Source organism: Equus quagga, chromosome 20, assembly GCF_021613505.1.
Source record: "Equus quagga isolate Etosha38 chromosome 20, UCLA_HA_Equagga_1.0, whole genome shotgun sequence".
Classification (NCBI taxonomy): Eukaryota; Metazoa; Chordata; class Mammalia; order Perissodactyla; family Equidae; genus Equus; species Equus quagga.
The window spans coordinates 6,142,428-6,167,174 of NC_060286.1; the positions used below are offsets into that span (position 1 = coordinate 6,142,428).

At 40.8% G+C, this 24,747-nt stretch overlaps 1 protein-coding gene across 1 annotated transcript in view; it reads right to left on the bottom strand.

Moving 5' to 3' along the window:
• The window catches only part of CCDC175 (coiled-coil domain containing 175), a 66,983-nt gene that overhangs the window by 13,472 nt on the left and 28,764 nt on the right, over positions 1 to 24,747 (bottom strand). Inside the window, exons 8-15 of the mRNA XM_046647508.1 lie at positions 22,544 to 22,625; positions 18,040 to 18,176; positions 15,509 to 15,619; positions 12,761 to 12,832; positions 11,565 to 11,700; positions 10,873 to 11,004; positions 5,604 to 5,742; positions 1,388 to 1,467 (exon numbers count right to left, since the gene is read on the bottom strand). Coding sequence (XP_046503464.1) covers positions 1,388 to 1,467; positions 5,604 to 5,742; positions 10,873 to 11,004; positions 11,565 to 11,700; positions 12,761 to 12,832; positions 15,509 to 15,619; positions 18,040 to 18,176; positions 22,544 to 22,625 — 889 coding nt within the window. The remainder of the gene's footprint in view (positions 1 to 1,387; positions 1,468 to 5,603; positions 5,743 to 10,872; positions 11,005 to 11,564; positions 11,701 to 12,760; positions 12,833 to 15,508; positions 15,620 to 18,039; positions 18,177 to 22,543; positions 22,626 to 24,747) is intronic.

Genomic DNA, 24,747 nt, shown 5'->3' on the forward strand with positions numbered 1-24,747 from the left:
TATATGTATATATGTATACGTGTATATGTATATATGTATGTATATATGTGTGTGTATCACACTGCCTGGGCCACATGCAGAGAGGGGTTCTAATTAATTCCTGAGGCATCAGCACAGGCTACAAGGACCTTCCCTTAGAAAAACTTCATGTTCAACTCCAAAGCTGATTCCTGGAAATTTATTCAAGGACTCTGGGAAGCAGGTCCATGGACCCCAAGTTAGGACCCCAAGCTGAGTTGTTGAGACAACTTCACAAAATAGAATATACTTTGATATAAGAACAATTGCCTGGCAAACACGGGGAAGAGGAGGGGCCGGCCAGGGGGTGCAGCAGTTAAGTTCGGGTGCTCCCCGTCCGCGCCCGGGTTTGCTGGCCCGGATCCCGGGCGTGGACCCAGCACCACTCGTCAAGCCATGCTGTGGAGGCGTCTCCCACATACAAAATAGAGGAAGACTGGCATAGATGTTAGCTCAGGGCGAATCTTCCTCAAAAAACACCCAAAAAACAAAAAAACGGGGACAAGGGGAGTGGAAGTTGTGGAGAGTTTTCCCGGGAGGATTCAATACATCTTGAAGGAAGAAGAATATTACTTTATGGATTTTCCGGAATTCTCAACTGTTTTCTCTACTGAAGTCTCTATTCAGTTGTTAATTATTATACTGCTATAAATCACATAATCGTTATTTCTTGTATAGCTCATTGTATAAGATCACTAGCAGCATCTTATTAAGAAAATAGAATGGCATATATAGTATACTTACTTGTAATTTTCCCCTTCATATTTTTCTACACCCAGCATATTAAAAGTTATTTTTTATGTCAGTGCATCTCAAAGAATAGAATGTTTCCATTTTTAATTAACCAACTCCATGTTCACATGTTTACCATTAACTATTGATTATAAATTTTAAAAAGGTAGTAAACATCTCTTTACCTGCTCCCATTTCATCCACTCCCTCACCAACCCTGCAACCTCTGCTGACTTACCCTCGTCTTCCTGGGAATTTACCAGAATAACAGATCTGAAAAGAACCTTAGAAAGCATAATCCCATCTCTACCTTATGAATAAGGAAACTGAGGCTCCCCCCATTTTCTCGAGGTTGTGTGTTAGTTGCAAGTCTCTAGACTAGTTAGTTCTAGAGTCTCTCTCTCTCTCCACACACACACACACAAACACACACACATATGTATATATATATGTATGTATATATGTGTGTGTGTACATGTGTATGTTATTAAAATTTCAAAACATTAGTGTTAAAAGAGTAAATTTAATAAATGTGGATTTCCTGAAAACTCCAACGGTGCCAGGTAAGTACAACTGTCTGTAGACACCAATATTGTAATAAAAGAAAGATGAACGAATGCATTCATTGACTCTTTACCGTGCTGCTAAAGTATCTTGAAAAGTCCTTTGTCCATTGAGAAATGTAACCATTCATTAAATTCTGCTCCTGCTTTTGTGCTATAAAAAAAAGAGAGAGAAAAAATAACTACCTGCGATCTTCTTTAGTTAAAAAAAATTAATCAAAATAAGACACGTGCCTGGTTTTAGAAGTCAAATACAGCTTCTACCAAAAACCAGCAGTCAGGTCTAATAGGGCATCCACCCTGTCTCTGACTTGTCAGAATCAATCATTTTTAACTCCTTTTTCCTTTTTCTTTTTCAATTTTCTTTTTAAAAAACCATTTAAAAATGCTTATGTGGCTATTTCTTGATTATCATTTTAGGACATTTCCCACTTACTTCTCAACGTAGTGGCGGAGGGCGAGGCATGCTTACCCTCATCCCAGCACCCCTGCCCACACCCACGGCCTCCACAGCTCTCCCCTCTAACCTCTCCAGAAAGTAGTGGTTTTTGTTTAAATAAATTTTACCTGTTTAGATCATTAAATTTTAACTGTTTAGATCATTATGATGATGTAAATATTATTCACTGATGAGACAAATGGTGTAGTATGATTATATTTCCTTTCTTGTACAATTTTTTGCTTTCTTGGAGTTAAAAACTGCCTCACTTTGAAAAAATTTGCTTAGTTTTCTATATACATATCATTAATTTATATCAAAAGCTATAACAGAATTGTAAAATCTTTCTGGATATTACTTCCTGCATGATGAAACACCTTAAGTAATCCATCAGTTCCATTTCTCCAGCGCACCCCCCACACCCACCCATCCCCCCTCCTGTACTTGTTTCTCTTTAGGCCTGCTGCATAGCTGACCTCCTGGGGCTTCCCCTCGCATCTCTCTTCTGTTGGACCTTCTGTTTCCTGAATCTCACATCCTCTACTTTTTCTTAATTTATTCCATTTGTCGAAGAAAATTTTGTGGTAGCCTCCTGAGACAGAGTAAATGAGCTATTTTGAGATCTTGCATATCTAAATATGTCTCTAAATTTATCCTTGACTGATAGTTGGATGGGTAGCTCATGTTGGAAATTGTTTTCTCTCAGAATTTTGAAGGCAATGTCTTCTGACTCCCGCTATAATACTGCGGTTAAGAAGTCTGAAACCATTCTGATCGCTAATCTTTTGTGTAAGATCTGCTTTTTGTCTCTAGAAGCCTTTGGGATCTTCTCTCTCTCTTTGTTCTCCTGAAATTCCTCAGGGATGTGGCTCAGTGTCTTCTCCTTCATCTGTTGTTCTGGGGATCTGATGGGCCCTTTCAAATTGGAAACTCATATTCTGAGAAATATTTTTGTATTATTTCTTTGATAACTTTATCCTTTCCTTTTTTTTCCTGTTCTCTTTTTCTGGCCTTCTTGTTAGTTAGCTATTCAACATCTCAGAATAGTCTTCCAATTTTTTTTACCCTTTTATCCTTTTCCTCACCTCCTTATTTTTTGTTCAACTTTTGGAGAGTTTTCTTATAATATTTCTATTGAAGTTTAAAATTTTAGTTGTTATATTTTTCATTTCTAAGAGCTCTTGTTCTCTGATTGTTCTTTCTTTTAAGTTCTTTTTTCATGAATGCAATATCTTCTATTTCTCTAAGAACATACCTTTAAGATATATTCTCTACAATATAGAGAGAATATTTATACATTGTACAGAATAACATAGAGAGCATATATAGTCTCTAAGAATATCTCTCTAAAAGTATTCTTCTATTCTTAGCGTTGTCTATGCTTCCACCAAGTTCTGTTTTTCTGTCGGCTTTCGTTTCTTTCACATTGGCATTTTCCTGAGATGTCTGGTGATCTGCAATGTCTAATCGTACCTAAGAGCGAGGCATTAAGAGGTTTGGTTTCTGGGTGGGCTTCACTGTACAGTGATCAGGAAGGCCAGCTATTTTGTTTGGGGACCCTCAAATGTTAGATTCTGCGGAGATTTTCTCCAAAACAGCTCAGTCGGTTTCTTTAGCGAAAAATCCAACCGTCTTCTTCAGGTGGGGAAGGGATTACAGAGGAGTCACGACCCAACCGGCTGGTAGCCTTCAAGCTGAGCAGTGGAAGGGGGTCTCAGTACAGCAGCTGTCTTCTGCCCTCAGTCGTAGCGATACCCTGCAGTTTGGACCCCTCTGGTCTAATTTTTCTGCCAGCACTGGGGAGGAAGAGTCGGACAGCTGCACAGAAGAGTGCATTTGAGCTGGAGGTCTAACTGCTGGGTGTGAAGACTTTCAACCAATCTTCAGCCCCCGTCTCATCTCAGCCTTCACAGTATAGGGTCCTCCGGTGCCCAAGACTTCTCAGGTCCTGCCCGTCGAGAGAATTTCTTGCCTCCATGATGAGCTTCTCTGCAGGCATTTGCTATTCATATTTTTATTTCTGCTAATACCTTCTATATCCAATTATACTTTTCAAAAATTTGCTGATATTTATTATCTGCTGATGTCTTCTCTGTCAGTCTCTTTGTATTTATGGGTTTCTATCCTTAAAAAAAATATCTTTTGGGGCTGGCCCAGTGGCGCAGCAGTTAAGTGTGCACATTCCGCTTCGGCCGCCCGGGTTCACCAGTTCAGATCCCGGGTGCGGACATGGCACCGCTTGGCAAAGCCATGCTGTGGGAGGCGTCCCACATATAAAGTAGAGGAAGATGGGCATGGAGGTTAGCTCAGGGCCAGTCTTCCTCAGCAAAAAGAGGAGGATTGGCAGCAGTTAGCTCAGGGCTAATCTTCCTCAAAAAAAAAAAAAATCTTTTGCACACATTTTTGTGAAGTTTCCTTAGGGAGCAAAGACAGATGCACATGTTTTATCCATCATATTTAACCAAAGTAGCCACATTGCTCTGTATGTGTACTGAGCCCATATAGTCTCTCCTCTGGGGTCACCGCTGAAAGGGGAAGCAGTTTCCTCCTCTCTGAAACACTTTGCTCTTATGGCTCTTTCCTTTCTTCCTCCTGCCTTCTCTTCTTTTCTCTACTTTCTTCAGTATTTTCTCTTCTCTTTACCCTAAGAGAATCAGTACTTGCAATATACTGCTTACTTTCATACTCACAGTATTTCTTACATCCTCCACCTAGTGAAAGAAGGGATGGGAGGGAAGATTGGGAAAGTAGAAAATTGGGAATGGAGTGCATTCGGATCGTGAGTCTTGGTAAAGAACCAGGAAAACCTACCTGAGCCGACCAAATGAAAACCTGGCAAGACATGGGAAACAGACCAATCACCCAGGGACTTACTCTCATAATATTCTTATATTCTCAAAAATCCACTGTCCTTGGCAATAACTGCTACTCACTTTTGAATATTTGTTTATTTCATATTTGAACATATTGAGTTTCCATATGACTTTCCCATTTTGACTTACACTATTTTAATTCTATCCCCGTATTCATCTTTGCCAGCTGTACAGTCCCGCTCCAGTGCACATTTTTGCTCCCATTCTAGTCTGTTCTGTAACTTTTGGTCCTGGCCTTCTGATCCCATGGCACTGCTTCCACCACGTAGAAGACAGAAGTTCTGGAAGTTGTCCTGTTTAACAGGGACTGCTTAGATAACGATCCTATACTCCCCAAATGCAAGGCTAGACTCACACCTCTAGGTCTATGAACTTTGGGGTACAGGCTTAGATGACCACATCCAATTTTTGTGGAGAAAATAATTATTTTTATATTAAATACACACATGGTTATGCCATGTAATAGAATGCAAAATATGAAACCTTTCAGACACATTTCACATCCTCTCTGAAGCTCCCAGATCTGAGAAAAGCTTCTATCTATCTCTGCCTTAGGGGAGGTTAGTGAACAAAGGCTGAGGAGTACCTACTTGATCAATGGTTACAGCCATAGCTGGAAACAAGATATAATTTGCAAATTCATGTTAAGAAACAGAAAAATTCTCCACATGGCAGCAGATAAAGGTAACTTTACCAAGGATGAAGAAAACCACACAATGTAGTTGCTACTAATTCTTAATTTTAAATAGTTTCTAAAAGAGAAAAGAAAAAGTTTGACCAAAGCTACAGTAAGACTGTGGTGTGGAGGAGAGGAAATCGGTAGATGGGGCAAAAAGTCAAGAATTGAGAGTTAAAGGTGATGGGAAAAATTGGAAGAATGTCACCACTGGCTTGTGATTGATGGCCTGCCTCTGTTAGAAGACAAGAGTGAAATCCTCACCTGGGCTGGAGGTCAGTTATCAAGGGCTCCTTACGTACCTGTGAGAATATCACTGAGCTCTTCCAGTCGTCTGTTTTTGGCCATATACTCTTCTTCCACCTCGTGGAGTTGTGGAAGACACTCGACTAGTTCACTTTCCTTTATTCTGTTACTTTGCGTTTCCTTAACAAATCTTTGCTTTAAAGAAAGTAAAGCTAATGGTGAGGTATGATTTTGGAGAATTTACCCAACACTCTAGAGTAGAATGTAAGTTCTTTGATGGGGAGAGCTCTGTCTGTCTTAGTTTCCTCCTGAGGTGCATAGATTGGTATCTGGCACATACTGGATATTTAAAAACTATTTGTTGGCTGACTCACTGTCTCTCTGGCAATCTATAAAGTGAGGAGACTAGACTCAATTGGCTCTCCAAAGATCCTTTCAGTTCTGTAGCTCCACTGCTATGATTCCATTGACGCTACCAAAAACATATTTGAGAAAATTTCTCTTGGTTCATCATATTTTATGAAAAAAAAGTCAGCAAAACACAATATACACAAGTTCTAAGAAATGTGGATGTAAGTAAGAAATGTGGAGGGTGTAGCAATTACTGGATATAATACTACAATAAATGAGTAAAAAGTACCCAGAGCAAAATGTGAAGATGCCTGTCTAATTATTCAAACTCAGGTTTTATTTAGTTTCAAGTGGGATAATCCTTAGACCTCTCTTAGAAAGTCAGGATGGGTTTAAAATCGTGACTAAGGCAGAGACAGGCAGCTGGCATTTAATCTCCGTTCTCTAGTGCTTTAATGTCGGGACTCCTCAGTTTTAGTTGAATGTATGGCTGCCGGCTAGAGTGCTTTCTCAACTGCCCTCGTAGGTAGGTGTGACCAACGAGCTCGTGAGCAGAAGTGATGCGTGCCACTCTGCGTCCTGCCCCTGCAACAGGAAGGCGCATATGCTCCCTTGTCCTTTCCTCCTTCTTCCGGCCAGAAGAGGATGAGAATGGCTGCTACTTGGATGCACAGATGTGAGCCTCATGTTGAGGATGGCAGAGCTGTCCTTCCAGCCCTGGTCCCCTTCCCTTTGTTTGGCCAGTACCAGGAAAGAGAAATAAACGTCTCTCTTGCTGTACTGATCATGTCAGGGGGTCTTCTCAACTAGATACTCAGACCCTCAAGATTTGAATAGGCCACACTTGATCCAATTTATTCTTAAAAATGTTTATTTTTAGTTTTTCTTCTTATCCAAGTTGTATACACACATAATTTGAAGGAAATCCCGAGTGCGAGCAGAGCAATGCCAGGGATGCTTCCCCAGCAGGGAAAGCTATCCCCTATCACAACACAGCCAACCAGAGGCTAGTGTCCTTTGACCCCACCTAAGTGATAACTCAGATGCAAGAGAAAGAGACCCACACGAGTGGGTGCGATGCCTCCTGCTTAGAAGCCCCATGTCTAGATAGGAACCAACATCTCTTGAGCATCCCTTCCAGGTCCCCACAAGGGACATGCCCACTTAAAAGAGGCACCAAACCCAGGAAAGCCCAATGCTCTGGTTTCCCACCAGTTGTCCTCCCAGTCAACATTCAGCGTACCAATCAAGGGTCGTCTATACAAGCGATGTTGCCAGATAATGAAGCCGGGTCCCTGAGGGTTACTGTATATATTCAGTAAGTTTTCTTGTTTAACCTGAGGGGTGACTTGGGGGTCCGGAGGATTTGCGAGCTTGTTTTGCAGAAGAAATAGAATGCCTTTGGAGAGGTTGTGATAGCTGGATGAACAGCCCCCAGCTGCCATTGATGCCCAGAAGTCAGATTGCCCACGGGCCTCTCTGGAGTGAAAGAGTTCCTCTTGTTTCTCTGAAACTCTTCCAGCCAAGCCCCTTAGCTCTACAAAAAACCCCTGCTTTCTGCACTTGTTGAGGCTGATTTGAGAGAACCCATCCTCTCGTCTTCTTGTTTTGGCCAATTCGAATAAAACTTTTCTCCATCTCCAAGCACCAGTGGGTCAGTGATTGGTTTGCTGTGCATTGGGCACATGAATTTGAGACTAAGAGGTTTGGTATCAATAACACAACTGACAGTCCACTTTTATCAGGCTATTAGGGAAAGGAGCCAGAAAGTTAAGCCAAGGCCAATTTCCTAATAAAAGACAGAGGGTTGCTAACCTTTACTACACATCGTGCTTATATTCACTGTATTTTGGCATCTCTTTGATAAAGTAGCTTGTGCATGCCCTAATTAATACAGTAAGATGCTGGCCTGATATGTCCCCTCCCAAAATTGCCATTAGAATACTTATGAATGAATACAGAAAGACAAAAACACACATAAAAATATCAATTTAACAATACGGCATAGCAGAGCTGGAGTAAATTTCTCCAGACTGCAGTGTTAAGAAATTCCACGGTGTATTATCTATACTATGATCTCTAAAAAAGAACAGCTCCGGGTACAAGGAGGTATGTGAGTGCATTAATTCATTCTCGTTGCCTGCACATGGCTCAGGCTGCCAGTGCTGCCCTGATAAGAAACCATGCTCCTGTTTTCTGCTTTGAGAGAGGGTTTGGGTACCAGGTGCTGCTGCAGCTCAGGCAAGCTGTTGGTTGTCTGCTGCCTCAGATTGTTGGAGTCAGGCAGCAGGGCAGGCTGCAGCTTCTGCAGCTCCTTCAAATCCTCCCACAGCTTCCTTGCTTCCTGAGCCACATGCACACTTAGATGACGGACTCCAGCTTCTGCTGCAACTCCCTGGAGTTGGAGCCTTGGAAAAGAGAGACTGATGGAGGTACCAGTCCATGCTCATGAATACAATAATGTTTCCAAAAGCCAAAATCTAAGATTGCTTCCTCCCCATTTGGGACTCCTCATGCCACTGAACCAAAGGCAGAAATTGGATTCCAATATGCCTGGGGTTATTGACGGTGATTATCAAGGGGAAATGCACTGTTCTTTTATAATAATGGTGCCTAGGCTGCCATCGGTCCATGGCTTTGCGTGAATTACTCACAGGGGGACACAGCCCCGTGGGGCCCACAGCCTGGCAAGCAGAGTGCAGCTGGAGGACCATCTGCAGCAACCTTCTCTTCTGCAATCTTAGACCTTTAACTTACTTATCTTGCCTAATTGCATGGTATAAACTTGAATGCAATGTTAAACAGTGTCGTTGTCTTATTCCTGACTCTAAGGTGATTGCCCCCGCTGGTTTACCATTAACTATGATGATAAACTCTGTCAGCTCTATCTCAAAAAATATCTGAGATGCTGACTACTTCTTACCACCTCCTCACTTACCATTTTGGTTCAAGCTACATGAACCGCTTGGATCACTGCTCTAGCTTCCTAATTGGTCTTCCCGCAGCCACCAATGCTTTCCTCAGTCCTACTCAACATAGCAGCTAGAGTGATCCTACTTAAGTGAAAATCAGGTTATTTCAGCCCCTCATTCAGAACCCTATGATGGCTTCCCAGCCCAGAGGGCAAAAGACAGAGCACTCACAGTGGCCTGTAAGGTGTGGCAGGCCTGGAAATGCCCCTCTTGGATCTCCTTTCAAAGAAGGACTCACTGCCCTGTGGAAGGAATGTGGTTGGCTGACAGCCTCCAGTGGTTGGCTCCTTCAGAGTCGGCCTTGTTATCCAGACAAGATTGTGCTCTTCGCAGGGTAGCCCCCAATCCACTGACTGAGTAAGGAGGTGGTAAAAGGGTGTTGTCATTTCTGCCCAAGGCAGGGCTCTTCTAATGGACAATCATACCTCCGGAGCTCCCCAGAGAGAGTTTGCAGGTCACATAATGGCCTGGGGCCTCCGCTGCCCAGTCCTTTCACAGGTATGACTCTCTCATAAACTTCTGCACTCTTAATTCCATCTCAGCATCAACTTCCTGAACAGGAGTCCCCGGCACCTCCAGGACTGTCTCCCACACGATAGAACAGTCCTGCCTCAGAACCTTCGTGCTCAGCGTGCCCTCTGCCAGGAGCCGCCCTCGCCAGGTATCTACATAGCACACTGCCTCACAGCACTCCAGGCTGTACCTGGAAGGATGTATGGAAGCTCCATAGGGCAGAGCACTTTGTTTTGCTTTTTTTTTTTAATTTCTGTTTTTCAGCATCTAGAAGAACACTGGGCACCCCGACATGCTACAACCAATGACAAATGCTTTACACCCGATGCTCGCCCTTCCATTTCTTCTGGTTTTGGAGGAGCTGCTGCAGTGCTCTCTTTCCTTGTTTGTCCCCTGAGTTGTCCCACCTCTTCCTATTTCTGGCCATCTCTGTGACATCTCTTGCCCGAGCTCCTATATTTCCATATTGCCGATCTTCCTTGGCAATTCTATGAAATCATTATTTTTTTAATTCAGAGAGGAACGTTTGACACAGTTTTAATCTGTTCCAGCATCACTTTTCTGAGTGTTCTTCATTGGTTGTAAAGATTCGTCCCCCTTCTGCTTGTTTTCCTCGTAGTATTTCTGTATGGAAGATGTGTCTGCTTCTTTTGTGTTATTCATATTAGAAAGAATTGGCTTGTCTTGCAGCAGGTATCTGCCAAGGGTTTCTGCAGGATGGGGCAGGGTGTGTGTGGGAGCAGTGGGCTTACATTACAACGGGGTAAGATCTGAACTTTTAAATGTAAGGACTCCCTACTCCCTTGCTCCAGCAAGGGACTGCTGCCTTCAGAGAAAGCTCCTCTTTGGTATAGTCAGGCCTCTTTTCCTCTTCCAACCAAATCAAGTTCAAGAAGGCTTCCACCACCATTCTTCCCTCCTCAGCTCCTCCACCAATGGCGGTCCCCAAGAAGCATGCTCTTGCCTTTCAAGGTAACACCATCACCTTGGATAGGTGGGTTTTCTGTTGTGTTTCGAGAGACCTGCCACCTCTGGGCCCCTTGGGTACTTCAGTGCCTTTCTCCCCACCTCTCCCAGCATCCGTGCTCTATTCCAGCTCAGATTGGCTCTTGGCAATTCCCAAGTCAGTACACGCCCTCTCTTTAAGGAGAATCTCTGAGATTGGCCTCAGTTCCCCTCGCTCGCCCTCTGTAACTCTCCCCAGCCACTTATGCTGGCTCGGATGGCTTCCTGCACTGCTCCGCCTGTCTCCACAGATTTTGCCAGCATTTCTACTTGGAGTGGGTGATTTTATTTTAACTGAAAAAATATTTCTTGTTGCTCTGTTTCTTTTTTAGGAAAAGAAGAAGAAAGATTCAGAATGAAATTGTAGCCTTGTTCATACTAGAAGATTTATTTTACATTTAACTAATTAGAATAGCATGAAATGTACCCCCCACCCCCCCATAAAGCCGTCTGAAATTATTCTTAGATGTAAAATAAACCTTACCTCATACTTGCTCAACACTCGAATTAACTTTTTTTCTTTGGCAACAAATTCCTCCTCCTCTTGTTTTAATTCTCTTGTAAGTTTTTCAATCTGTTCCAAAAATTCCTTGATCTCTTTTTCTCTAAAACTGGTCTAATTAGAAAAAAAAGTGAGGATTTGTCATCACTCTTACAGCAGTCAGCCTTACATTTTCAAACAGCCCCATAATTTACTATCTCTTTGCATGAGATTTGGCTCTGATTTCAGGTTAAGTTATTCCCCAGGAACCACTGAGAGGGATTTTTTTCCCCTCCAGAGATTAATTTCCTTACCAAATAACATCTATAAATGATATGAGGAAATGGGGAACAGGTGTGGTGGGCGATGGAGGGTGGGCAGAGGGTAAACATAGGAGCTAAATCAATAATGTTTGGTCTCTTTATTTTTGAAGATCCTAAGAGCAATCCCCAGGTTTCTGGTTACATGCTTCAAAAACGTATTCTGGAGAGAAGTACTACTTTGTTTGTTAAATTCCTATAGTTAATACACGGCAAACGGATATGTTTCATAAGACAGTTACATAATTCACTCTAAACATGAAGTCAGCAGAAAGCAAAATACCTTTTTAACAGATAAGGCTTAATTAAATATTGAAGGAAAATCACTGATACGCAATGTAGGGGACTAATACCAAGCCCCTCGAGTTTCCTTACCTCATTTAATAATTCAGCGCGTTTACGTTCTGCAATCTGAATTTTATGTGCCATTACTTCTATTTCATTCTTTATCCTGACTGCCCAACGTTCATGCTTTTTTCTCACACAAGCTACTTTCCACTGAGTTATAACACTAGAGATTAGAACAAAAAGAATTAGCATTAAATTGACATAACAGTTTATGGAAAAGATGAAGAAATTCAAAGCAAAACAAATCGTCCTGTGATCATACAAAATTATGCGTGCTGTTAGTGACACAGCCTCTGCAGATTAGCTGAAACAATGAGACGAAAGGTTAACTGCCTCAACATTGGCTCTGCAAGTTGCTTCACCGTAAGAAGTTGTGTCAGTTCGTCCAGGAGGATAAGGGGCAGTGGACAAACCGCACTCGGCAGCTCACCTCCTTTAGGAAAAGGATAGAAATGGGAAGGTTCGGGGCAGATGGAAAAAGAAGAGGCCCAGGCAGAAATAGTAATGGAATTACCTAAATTACCCAAAGAGCTAATAAGAGATTTCAAGCTTCTGGGTTCTCAAATTTTTCTCTCCACCATCACATAAAAAAGCTACATCATTGGAGAAGGGTAGTAATGTGCAATTGGAGTCTAATAAATAATATTAATCACAATAACAACAGCAACAAAAGTAAGAAAATACCGCTAAGTTTTCACAAGGTGAAAGGTGCCGGGCAAGGATCTAAATACTTTGCGCGGACCATCTCATTTCCCATTCACAGCAGCCTTACAAGGTGGGTGCCATTCTCATTTCCCACTTGGTAGGGATGGGAGCAAGGAGAGATTATGAAATACTTAGCCTCGGTCACAGACGGTAAGAGGCAGAGCAAACAAAGTGGTCCACCTGCAGAGCCTGTCCCCTCACGCTCCTCAGTCCCCGCACAGCAGCCCCTGCTAGTCCGCACGAAGCCTGGATGACAAGAGGCATTGCACGGATCTTGGCAATTTTATTCTTTGGTGACTCCACTCGATAGAAATGGAAAACTTTGGTTCTGTTTAATGGCAAAAAATCAAACTAGCAAACACATCTAGATCCGAAAGAACTCACACAGTTTAATACAGGAAACTCATTTCCTTGGACTCTAGCAACCGACAAGCACTTTGAGTTTCTCCCAACTTTGGGGCGCTGTTCATTAAGATAACGTATACTACTTATCATACACATGAACTTGTTTTTTTTACCATCTCTGACTTTCTCTTTCCAGGTTATCACTCAGGATTTTTATTTGTTTCCGATATACTTGCTTTGTTGCTCTAAAAACAAGAAAAATAGATTGGATTTTGCATTTGTGGGAACTGTTAGAATATATAAAAGATTTTATATCTAATTCTTGCAAAATAAGGCTACCATCTAATTGGGAGACAAAACAAACCTTGTAAAGCCACTAAAACTTTTAGGACAGACTAAGAGAAAAACAATGACAATTTTGTGCAAGTGCGAACGGATGTTGCAAGTATTGAGGTGGATAGCCAAGGACAGAGAAGAACAGACTCTGGGGAGGCGGGTGAGGAAGGGTTATTGGAAGGTGGTGTTTAATAGTGGGAGGAACATGGATTGCCAGGATGGAGGTGTAATCTCAGCAAGGAAAGGACGTCATCATTTGTAAAGACACAGGGGACAGGAGCAGCAAGTCACGACTCTTATGACCGAGGCAGACTTCCTGCACACAGAGGACATGAAGGGAAATAACACCGTGACACTGGAACTGTTAAGGTCAACAAATTGCTGAGGAACTCTGGGTTCTAGATGGACTTCTGATTTGATACAATACATAATGCAGAAAACTAGTATAGATTGCTGCACACTAGGGGTAATGATTAAGGACGGGAGGTGTTCTTGTGAACCCAGGATGTGTGGAAATCTAAAGACTCTCACATAGATATCAGCAGTCTTTATTATTTTCGTTCCCTTTCTTCCTCTATTAAGTGCTTCATGCACAGAAATGATTTGAAGTCCGCGTAAGTAAAATGTGACTTTATATCTTTTAAAAGAGAAATATTCATAAATGAAACTTTAAATATGAAACTCTGTTAAAAAACTGGAAACACAACTGTGCTCACGTTTTTTTCTCTATTTGAAATCATAGTATGGGCTCTCAACTTCCTGCCTAAATAAATCTAATATCCTCCCCTGGAACTGTAAGTTCTCCTACTTTGTCCTAACCTTATTGATTTTATTTATTTACATATTTAATTTAATCCACAAAGGAGTTGAACCAGTTTGAAATAAAGCAACAATAATAATTAAAAACCAAAAATGGATATCAATATTTGGCCACAAATTTAGCTCTGAGCTTCCTCGTGACCAGATAATGATGACGCAGCAATTGATTCTAAATGCACATTATTCATGAGGAAAGCAAAACCCCATTCAACCCAATTCCATTTTCCTGCTCTTTCCTGGGGGGGGGGGGGGGGGGGGGTAAGTTTCCTTTCTGAAGCTGACATGATGAGAAATAATGTTTAAATAAATCATTTAAAAATATAAGGACAGGCAACCCAAAAACTACACTTCCCACCATGTTCTAGATTTCCGTTGGTATGTGCTCAAATTTTGTCACGACCTGTCTGACTTCTATAAGCTGGTCTCTTCACTATCCTACATTCAAATCATGTATCTCTCTGTGTTTGGTGATATTATTCCCCCATATGATGAGCAAGCAGAAGAATCTGACTTGTTTCAAAAGTCTAGTTCAACTTTTAAATCCTTATACAACAAAGAAGGACTCCTTGACTTTGCTTCCTTTCATCCTTCTTTGACTGCTTTTTGAAATTCACACTGTATTCTTCAGTCATGCATGGCTCATTAATTATTTCATGTGTGTTAGTCTTGTTTGTCTGCCCAACTAAACTATCAGTTGCTGTATGCCCAGTGTTAGTAGGAGTCTAAAAGGCTAGAATATTTATGTAGGATATTTTGACAATAACTATAAAATGAAATATATGCATCCTCCTTTGACCAGTACTTCAACTGTTAGGATTTCATTATAAAGAAAAAGTCACAAGAGTGGACAGAGGAACAATTTTGAAAACTGTTTGTAATACAGGAAACAGAAAAAAACCCAAATGTCAATCAATAGAGTACTGGTTAAATAAAATATAGTATAATCTGTAAAAGGAATACTATGCAGTTAGAGAAAAGAATGAGGGAAGAGGTCCCATATACATGATATTTTTCTCTTTATTTTGAAATACTTTCAAACTCAATGGATAAGTGTAAAAATTATTACAAAGAATTCCAATATAACCTTTCACTGACTTCTCCAAATGTTACTGTTTTCCCATATTTGTTTTATCATTCTCCCAGCTATAATTTTCTCCAGCTTTATTGAGCTATGATTGCCACATAACACTGTATAAGTTACCCAGATATAATTTTAAGTGGAAAAAATCTAGTTCTAGAAGAATAGAATCTAATTTTTGGACACATATGCACATATACAAGTATGTACATTTGAAGGCACGTATAGCAAACTGTTAGCAGTGATTTTCTCTGTGGAGAGATGGAGGGATTAGCATAACTTTTACTCTGTAAGTTACACATTTCTATATTTGAATTTTAAAATCACGTACAGGCATTACGTTTTAATCAGAATAATTAAAACAAAATTACAGTGAATTAGAATGGCAGGAATGAACATCACAGGGGTTGGTGTTGTGATAATGTTCGGGCACATTCTGGTCACTAGACCCCTAACTGGTCCATTTGTTCGTCATGTCCAGTAGCTTGTATAGACTCAGAACCTGTTTATCCTGTCAATGAAAGAGTCAGTGATAACGACTTTTCTGGACTGCAAAACAGAGAGAGCCAATTATAAACCTCCTTTTCTATAGTATATTAGAAACTGACATAGATTTACTGTTACCATTTATTAAAAAATAAATGTAGAGAAGAATGAAGATTAAAAATTTCAAAGGCCACAAGCATACCGATGGAGATCATGGAGAACCACAAGTCCTTCTTTCATGTTCTTGATGTCTACTTTTCTCTGTGACAGGAAGTTTTCTTTCTGAGCAATAAATGCCAGTTGTTTCTGATTTCTACCACAAAAAAACAGAGTTATCATATGCTGAAAGTTGAAATCATCGTTTTTAACTCCCCAGCATTAGAAAATACACAATCACAAATAAGAATTTAAAAAATAGTTTGGAAAGTTCAGTTCATGAACAATTTACCAAACAAATTAGTAAAAATAGAAACAGAGTCTTTTTGCTAGTGGTGGCTAAATGTAAACTTATGAAAATTCCTAAGCTGTGGGAGAACATTCACTGTAATAGTAACCATAAAACAGCAAGAGCAGTTCCACGGTCCCATCCTGCTGAGTCAGTGTCCCTTTTCCCATTCATCACTTCTGTCATGTTCTCTTGTGAAAGGTGAAGAATCAGTCAGGCCAACTTTAAATCCTGGCTTTAGCTCTTCCTAGCAGTGTGACCTTGAAAAGAAACTTCACCTGTGCTTGAGTCTCAGTTTCCCATCCATAGAAACGGGGATCACAATGCCTACGTCACCTGGTGTAAGGGTTAAGTGAGGTGTAAAGTGCCCAAGCCAGTGTGGGGCGCCATGAGGCATTTTATAAAAAGTGGTTGTTTTGTGTCTCCAACTTGCAGAGAGACTCATGGGCAGTTTATGGTTTTGTTCAAGTTTCCCGACATTGATAGGAATGTGCTTGTAACAGAAAGAGCTTTAAGTGTCTCCTCTTCTTCACAGCTGCTATAGACTGAACTGCATCCCCACGAATTCATCTGCTGAAGCCCCACCCCCAGTGTGACAGCCTGGGAATACGGGGCCTTTGGGAGGTGATCAGGTTTAGACGAGGTCGTGAGGGTGGGGCCCAGATGATGAGATTAGTGCCCTCATAAGGAGAGACACCAGAGAGCATGCTGTCTCTCTCTCTACTATGTGAGGACACAGTGAGAAGGTGGCCATCTGTAAGCCAGGAAGAGAGTTGTCACCAGGACCCAACTGGGCTGGCATCCTGATCTTGGATGTCCAGCTTCCAGAACTGTAGAAGTAAATTTCTATGGCTTATACCACCCAGTCTATGGTATTTTGTAATGGCAGCCTGAGCTGAAGAAGACAAAAAGCAATAACAGTGATTTACCATTATTAGTGTTACAATTATTTGTCATCAGCACATTTCATGATTCAAACTGATAACTAACTTCGCATTGATCTGAGGAAAGTTTTCGTCTGAAGAGTACTAAGAGTATCACTCTCAGGAGGCTGTTCAGTGGGGTGAGATGAAACAACTGCAGCAACTCTGTGCAGCGTAGACGCTATGACAATGACCATGAGCTCGGCTCCGCAGTGACCTGCATGCTGTAATTACACGTTCACATGATTTAACTCCAAGTGTAGTAATGGATTATTACTTGCACCATTCGTGCTTGCAAGATGTTATTCTGCAGTATTCGTTAAGAAGATGTGTTGAATCCCACTACCCGCTAAGCAATGTATGAAGTCCTGGGGATACGGGGCTGAATGAGACAGAGCAGCTGCCTTCCCTCATCTGTTCATAGTTCAGTCGGGCAAAGGGATTCATGCCCTGCTGATTACAACTGAATGACTGATGAAAAGGAATGACATCAGAGGGATGTTTTGGGAGGACTGTTCTGGTGGAAGGGAGGTGGACAAGTTAGGGGTGGTGAAGCAGAAAGTAGGAAGAACTTTTTCTTCTTTTCTTTTCTTTTTTGCTGAGGAAGATTTGCCCTGAGCTAACCTCTGTGCCAATCTCCCCCTAGTTTTTTGTATGTGGGACACCTCCACAGAGTGGCTGGTGAATGGAGTAGGTCTGTGCCAGGGATCTGAACCCAGGATAGTGAAGCAGAGTGTGAAGAACTTTAACCACTTGGCTGTGGGGCTGGGTCCAGAAAGCAGGAAGGACTTTTGAGGGGCAAGCCAAACCAAAAAGGTTGAAAGTGGTGAAACGAATGGAGTTGGAGAGGAGGACAGGATGTATGTGAGAACTATTTGGGAAGTGGAATTGACCAGCCTTGGTGCTTGAATGAGGTCCAAAGGGTAGTGAATGATAGGGGCTTCCCTGAATAATTTCCCAGTCTCTGGGTTAGGGGATCATGTCAGTGACCAAACAAACCCCTCTCTGAGACATGGAATACAGGTGCAGAGCCAGTTTCTCATGAAGGTAAATATCATTGTTTCTCTAGATGGCCTCATGGAATAAAAGCATGATTATTCTTTCAAGAATCTGACATAGAAATAAAAATAACGCATTTGGTGTTTATGGATTTGACTTGACCCATATGAGGAAAGCATTATTCAGTATATACAGAGGCAGATTAGGAGTGTGTTTATTTATTATTGGGTAAAGAATATTTCATTGTTGTCAATAGATTTTAAAACCAGGGTAAGCTTAAGTGGAGAGTCACCACTGTGATAGCAAGGAAAGCAGCACATAACTAAGATTTGTTGAGTCACGTGTGGATCACAGATAGAAACATACTCATCGTAAATTTTCCGTTTCTGCATAAAAACTCTACCCTCCTCACTTGAGACAATCTTGCATTGTCTGGTAAGAATATACAATTTCTCTTGTAGATCTTTGTTCTCTAAACGACATTTCTGTAGTTTTTCAGCTATCTAGAAAAAAACAACACAGGAATTGAGGTAGAGGACTTGCTTTGCTGGCCCTTTGAGGGGAGTCAGAGTCTGGCGGGCAACTCTCTAGCACACTGGGTACACCGTTTAGCACTCAACGACTATGCCATAAATGTCGACTGATTTAACTCAACATCAAATACACAATTGTACATTTTGGGGCCTCTTCTATAAATTATGACAAAAGTGTACAAAGGCAGTAAACACTGATGTAAAACTACAGAGTAATAATTCATGTTGTAAGAGGAATTGGGATTAATAGACTGGGATAATTCAGCAAGATCTGTACATCCTTTTCCCAGAAGATAACCTATACTAGGGAAGAGAAAATGTAACATCAACAGAAGCTCTTGCTTAAAACCTCTATGACTAGATATTATGTATGCTTCTCGTTAAATACTTCTATTCAAGGACAAAAAATTAGTACCCATTAGTGTTCTGAATGAGAAAAGAACTTTGTGCTTGGATGTCTCTATTGAATTACTTCAAATGAGGTAAGAAAGGTAGGTTAAGTAGGAATGGTGGGCTGAGCAGTTCAAAATAAACTTCTGGCTGAGGATCACTAAAATAGCCAGATGAAAAAAATCTCAAAAGTGTTGAAGAACTAAGAAGATAATGAGAAATTACTAGGCCTACTTGTACAAGAAGGCAAGCATCCAGCATGGTAAATCCAGGACTAAAAACTCTCTCTACCCTGAGGACACTTACTGAGATGGAAGAAACCAGTTGGAAACTGAGTCCTGGTTCTCTTATAGGACAAGGGGGAGAAAAGCCAGCACTTAGAGCTCATCTGGGTGTTGAACCTGACAAAGCTCTTAACACTTTAGTCTGGGATCCCAAAGAGCTCCACTCTCTGAAGAAGGGTGAGTGGGAAGGTAATAAGCCATCGTCCAGCCTGACCACAATCGCGAGGGAACATAAAGGTGGATTAAGGTGGTTTGGGACTGGTAACACCCCAGGTATCTGACAGAAGTGAAAGAAAATCTGGCCAAGATACCATCACCCTAGGCCTCAAATTGTTTATACAAACCTATTTTTCAAGAACAATGTCCAGTGTACAGTTTTCCACCAGGAACAGAAGGAAATAAGACAGCATGAGCAAAAATTGGCAGAAACAACAGACTACAGAAACAGACCTACAGAAACATCAGATGTTGTAGTTAGACATTGAACTATAAAAATACTGTGCTTACTATAATCAAAGAAATATTAGACATACTTGAAAATTATGACAATAATTAGGAACAGTAAAGAGTGACAAATCAGGGGCCAGCCCCGTGGATGAGTGGTTACGTTCACACGCTCTGCTCGGCGGCCCAGGGTTTGGCTGATTGGGACCCTAGGTGGGGACATGGCACCACTCATCAGGCCATGCCGAGGTGGCACCCCACATAGTACAACCAGAATGACCTACGACTAGAATATACAACTATGTAACAGAGGGATTTGGGGAGAAGAAGAAGAAGAGAAAAAAAATAATAAAGACAATTGGTAACAGATGTTAGCTCAGGTGCCAAGGTTTAAAAAAAAAAAAAAGAGTGACAAAGAAGATATTAAAGTTACCAACTGAAAAACACAATAACCAAAATTAAGAACTCAAAAGCCATTCTGCCCAGAAGGCAGCAGAGGGACACAAAAAGTAGGAGATACAGGAGAAAGGGTAAGATACATAGAGGATATATATATTAGTACAAATGATGGCATATACATAATTGGTGTCTCGGGAAGAGAATGGGACAAAAGAAATATGTGAACAGATAATGGCTGAGAATTTTGCAGAACTTACAAAATACAGCAATTTGTGGATTTAAGAAGCTCAATAAATCTCAAGCAGGATAAATAAAAAGTAAAACTTGGACATATGGTGAAACTGAAAAACTAAGCGAAAGGGAACAAAGAAGACCTCAGATAAATGAGAGATACACAATGTTCATGGATTACAAGACTCAATACTGTAAAAATGTAAAATCCTCCCCAAATAGATATATAGATTTAATACAACTTCAATCAAAATCCAAGTAGGTTTTTGGCAGGACTTGACAGACTGATAGAAATTCAAAGGGCCAAGAACAGTGGAAGCAATCTTGAAGAAGAACAAAGTTGAAGAATTTATACTAGTAACTATAAAGGCTTACTTTAAAACTACTGATGAAGATGGAATGGCTTTAATATGAAGAGAGACAGATCCAAATGAGCACAGCAGAGTCTCCACAGATCCACACACATATTTATGACGCACTTATGATCCACACTAGATTCATGACAAAAGTGCCACTACAATATAGTAGAGGAAAGGAATATCTTTTCATTAAATGGTGCCAGGTAATTGTACCATCTTATGGAAAAATATGAACCTCACAGCATACACACACACAAACACACACACACAGATTCCAGATGGCTTGTAGTCCTAGACGTGAAAGGTCAAACAATAGAAGTTCTAGAAGATCATATAGGAGAATATCCTCATGACAAGGGACACAAAAAGCATTAGCCAAAAAGGAAAAGATTGATAAACTGAACTTCATTAAAATTAATAAACTACATTCATCAATAGATAGATATGCACTTAAAGACTGTACATTTACAGTGTATGTACTGTTCTGTATATGTGTAATATTTCATAATAAAAATTAAAATAAAGTTAGAAGAGAATTTTGTGTTATCATTGAACTTATCTCCTTTAACTCATGAGAACTAAGACCGGATTCCAACAAGAGTCCAGTTTCTAACCCAATGGAAATGATAAATGGGTCAGAGCCCTGTGCCCTTTGAAGTCGTCACTCACTTGTACTCACGGAATTTGGCTGAAGGTCAACCTCTCCTAAAGGGAAACCTCTCCGCATCTGCCCCTTTGACCAAGTGAGTCATGCCAGTTTAGGGGTCCTGGACCATTCAGACAGTCATGAGGGCTGGGAATGGGGCGTTACCATCTGAAGGCTGCCTAACAGTTCCAACAACAGGGAATAAATGGGAAGGAAAAAAATCTTTTGCCCAGAGAATGAAAGACAACTTTAAATACCAACCAACCAACGTTGTCTAGTTTCTGTCTTTCAGCATCCTGGCAACTGAAAGAATCAAAGTAGGTCTAGCCCAGAGGGAAGCCATCCCTAATGCTGATAGCGCACAACCAGAAATGGAGGGAGTTTAATTGGTATAAATCATTCTTTTGGGAGAGAACTGCCTTTGATGGCCCTGCCTCAGGGCACGGGTGCAGGCTTCAGAGGGAGGGCGAAGCTACGCTTTGTAAAAGAGAGATGAGAATTTGGGGATGGGGTGGTGGTGCTTCCTAGAGCAAGAGGATGGATGAGGAACCGCAAGAGAAAGAAAAAGGAGGGGAACAAGATGGCTTTGCGATCTACAGTGGGATGCCTCCCCAGGAACACTCAAATTTCCAACAAAGTTTGCAGCGTATCATGAAGTGCTTACTGTTAGCATTAAATTTCTTTTAGAAACTAGTGAAAGGGATTAATTTTACACATGGTTGACTTGGGGACAAAACAGAGATACAGAATGCAGGCAGAGTGTACTTGACACTACAAGTCCTAGAATATTGGAATTAAGTATATATATATATGGGAGTTGGGAGGGGACACCAAGGCCATTTCATCTTCAGTGCAAGGGGCAAGAAGAATTTCGGTTATGTCTGGAATGCATGTGTACTTGTGTATATATATAAATAAGTGGGGTTATATTATATGTACTGTCTTATATCTGCCACTCAGCAATGCATTGTGAACTGTTACTCATTTAATCAAGGCCCTTTTGTTGGACTTTAATTGTATTTTCCCCCTAACTGTTCAACTATCATAATGAATGCTTCACTGAATATCTTGTGGATAGATCTTGGTTTACACCCACAATTATTTACTTATGATATAATATTTCTTTTAACCTGAGTTAAAAAATATCTAGAGAATTCCCCTGGGAGCTAAATCTGACTCAAATATTTCACTAACATTGTTAAGTGCAGTATGGGTTATCACACTTCACAGGTACCACACAACAGCTGAAAGGTCCTAACTTTTCTAAATAAGTCACATGAAAAGTGTCCATTAGTCATGGATATTCCTAATGTAAAAATAACTACACTCACATGAAAAGTTACCTAAAAAACAATTCATCTTCCCATGTATGACCTGTGCTCTTTCATACATTTAAAGTACTTTGGGAGGGGATAACTTCTTTAAATCAATTACTGTGAATGATCATGATTATTATTAACGAAAAATATACTTTTAATGAAAAACCTACTTTTGGAAAATTCCACATTTCTCACATGTATTTAAAATACTACCTAAAAATAAAATCTGATTATAATCTAAAAATTATCATTTCTGTCTTCCTACCTCCATTATCTTCCGCAAGAATTCAGTTTTTTCAATGTTAGATGCATTATCCAGTTTTTCCTTGTTGTCTAGAAAAAAACGCCTATGAAAAAGGAAGCCAAACAGACTCATATTAGGACACGTTTGTCAGTGAAGCCATGTTTACTTATAACATCAAAATCTTCCAGTGCCCATCTCCCTATGCAACATATTCAATTACATATTTTTTAAAATAACCAAAAAATTTTACTCTTTTGAATTGATGAATTAATATTTCATTTATTTATTCATTCATTTAAGAAGCAATTAGTGAACACTGGCACTCCACAGGTGTTCCAGGTGCTAGAGATACAGCGTGGGCAAAGTCCCTACCCTCATGGAAATTACACTCTAGGGGAGTAGTCCGAATATAAGCAAGTTATCAAAATATATATATATATATATATTTCAGACAGTGTTAAGTTCTCCAAAGAACACAAAGTAGGGTAAAGGAGAGAGAAATCCTGAGAGCAAGGATGCTGCTTCAGACAGGTGGAGCGGGAGGACCTCTTGGGATGACTTGTGAAAGACCTGAATGGACAGAAGGAGCCAGACATGTGAAGATCTAAAGGAAGAGCTTTTCATGTAGAAGGAACAGCAGGTGATACTGTCCGGAGGCAGGAACAAGCTTGGTGTATTTGACGAAGAGAGGAGTACGAGAAGGCTGGAGAGGTAGACAAAGACTAGATCACGGAGGGTCTTAAAGACAAGGTAGAAATTCAAATTTTATTCTGAGGGAACCAGGGGAGGCTTTTTTAAGCAAAGAAGTGACAGGAACTGATTTACATCTTATAAAAGTGACTGTAGCTACTGAGTGGAGAAAGACAACAGTACAGGACGACAGACTGTGTGGAAGGTTATGATCGTGGCCCAGAAGAGATAACGGCAGCTCACACTAAGGTTGCAGCAGTGGAAGTGGTGAGAAACAGTTGGATTCAAGATGTATTTTCAGGTGCCAGCCCAGTGGCATAGTGGTTAAGTTCCTATGCTCTGCTTCAGCAGCCTGGGGTTCATGGGTCTGGATCCCGGGCATGGACCTACACACCGCTCATCAAGCCATGCTGTGGCAGCATCCCACATACAAAACAGAGGAAGTTTGGCACAGATGATAGCTCAGGGACAATCTTCCTCAAGCAAAAAGAGGAAGATTGGCAACAGATGTTAGTCCATGGCCAATCTTCCTCACCAAAAAAAAAAGTGTTTTCAAGATGAAAGCAACAGGATGCACCTTTGGATTTGGCTGGAGTTAGAGATGGGTTAGGGAAAGGCTAGTTGGTTAGTTGGGTTAGGGTCAGGTAGTGAGGAAAACAGGAATGGTAGATGACTCCTAGGTTTTTGACTTGTAAGTAAGAGTAACTAGGTAAATGGAGATATGGAAGACTGAAAGAAAAGCCATTTCAACAAGGTGGGAAATTAAGAATTCTGTTTAGGACATGTTATATTTGAGGCATAAGAGATATCCTCCACGTGGAAAGGTTAGATAAGCTGTAGTGTATAGACATTTAGAGGTCGGGGCTGGATATATAAATTCAGCAGTCCCTGGGGTACAGAAGATAATTAAACCCAGGAGACTGGATGAAATCACGTATGGAGAGTGTGCATAAAGAATAGAGAATAGTGAAGGGCTGAGAACTCCAAAATTTAGAGTCAGAAAGAAGAAATGGAACAAGTAAAGAGTCCTGAGAAGAAGCAATGTAGTGAGTGAAATAAGAGAATGTGATGTTTGGGAAGCCAAGTGAAGAAAATATTTCACGGAAGTAGAAGTGATCATGTGTGTCAAGCTCTATTAAGAATTCAAAACTTTATGGAATAGACTAGGTCACTAAAGTTTGGCGGGATGGAAGCCATTGATAACCTTGACAATTTGGAAACCATTTCAGCCCTTTTAAAAAGCATCCATGATTTTCACAGTCTCCTGCACCATAGTGGCAAATGTATACTCTGGGTCACAAATTGGATGTCATCTATATACAACACTTAGCTTCCAATCCTCCACTTCTCATGTGCTGAAAACCAGCTGAATGGCAACAACAACAACAAAAAAGACTACAGCCATTGAGAAAGGTAGGCACTGGATTCACCTTTGTTATATAGACACGACATGCTGATGCCAACAATAACGAGGAACAAGGATGACACTATCACTGCCTCCCGTGGGCTGGGGGAGCATCTGAGTGCTCTGAGCT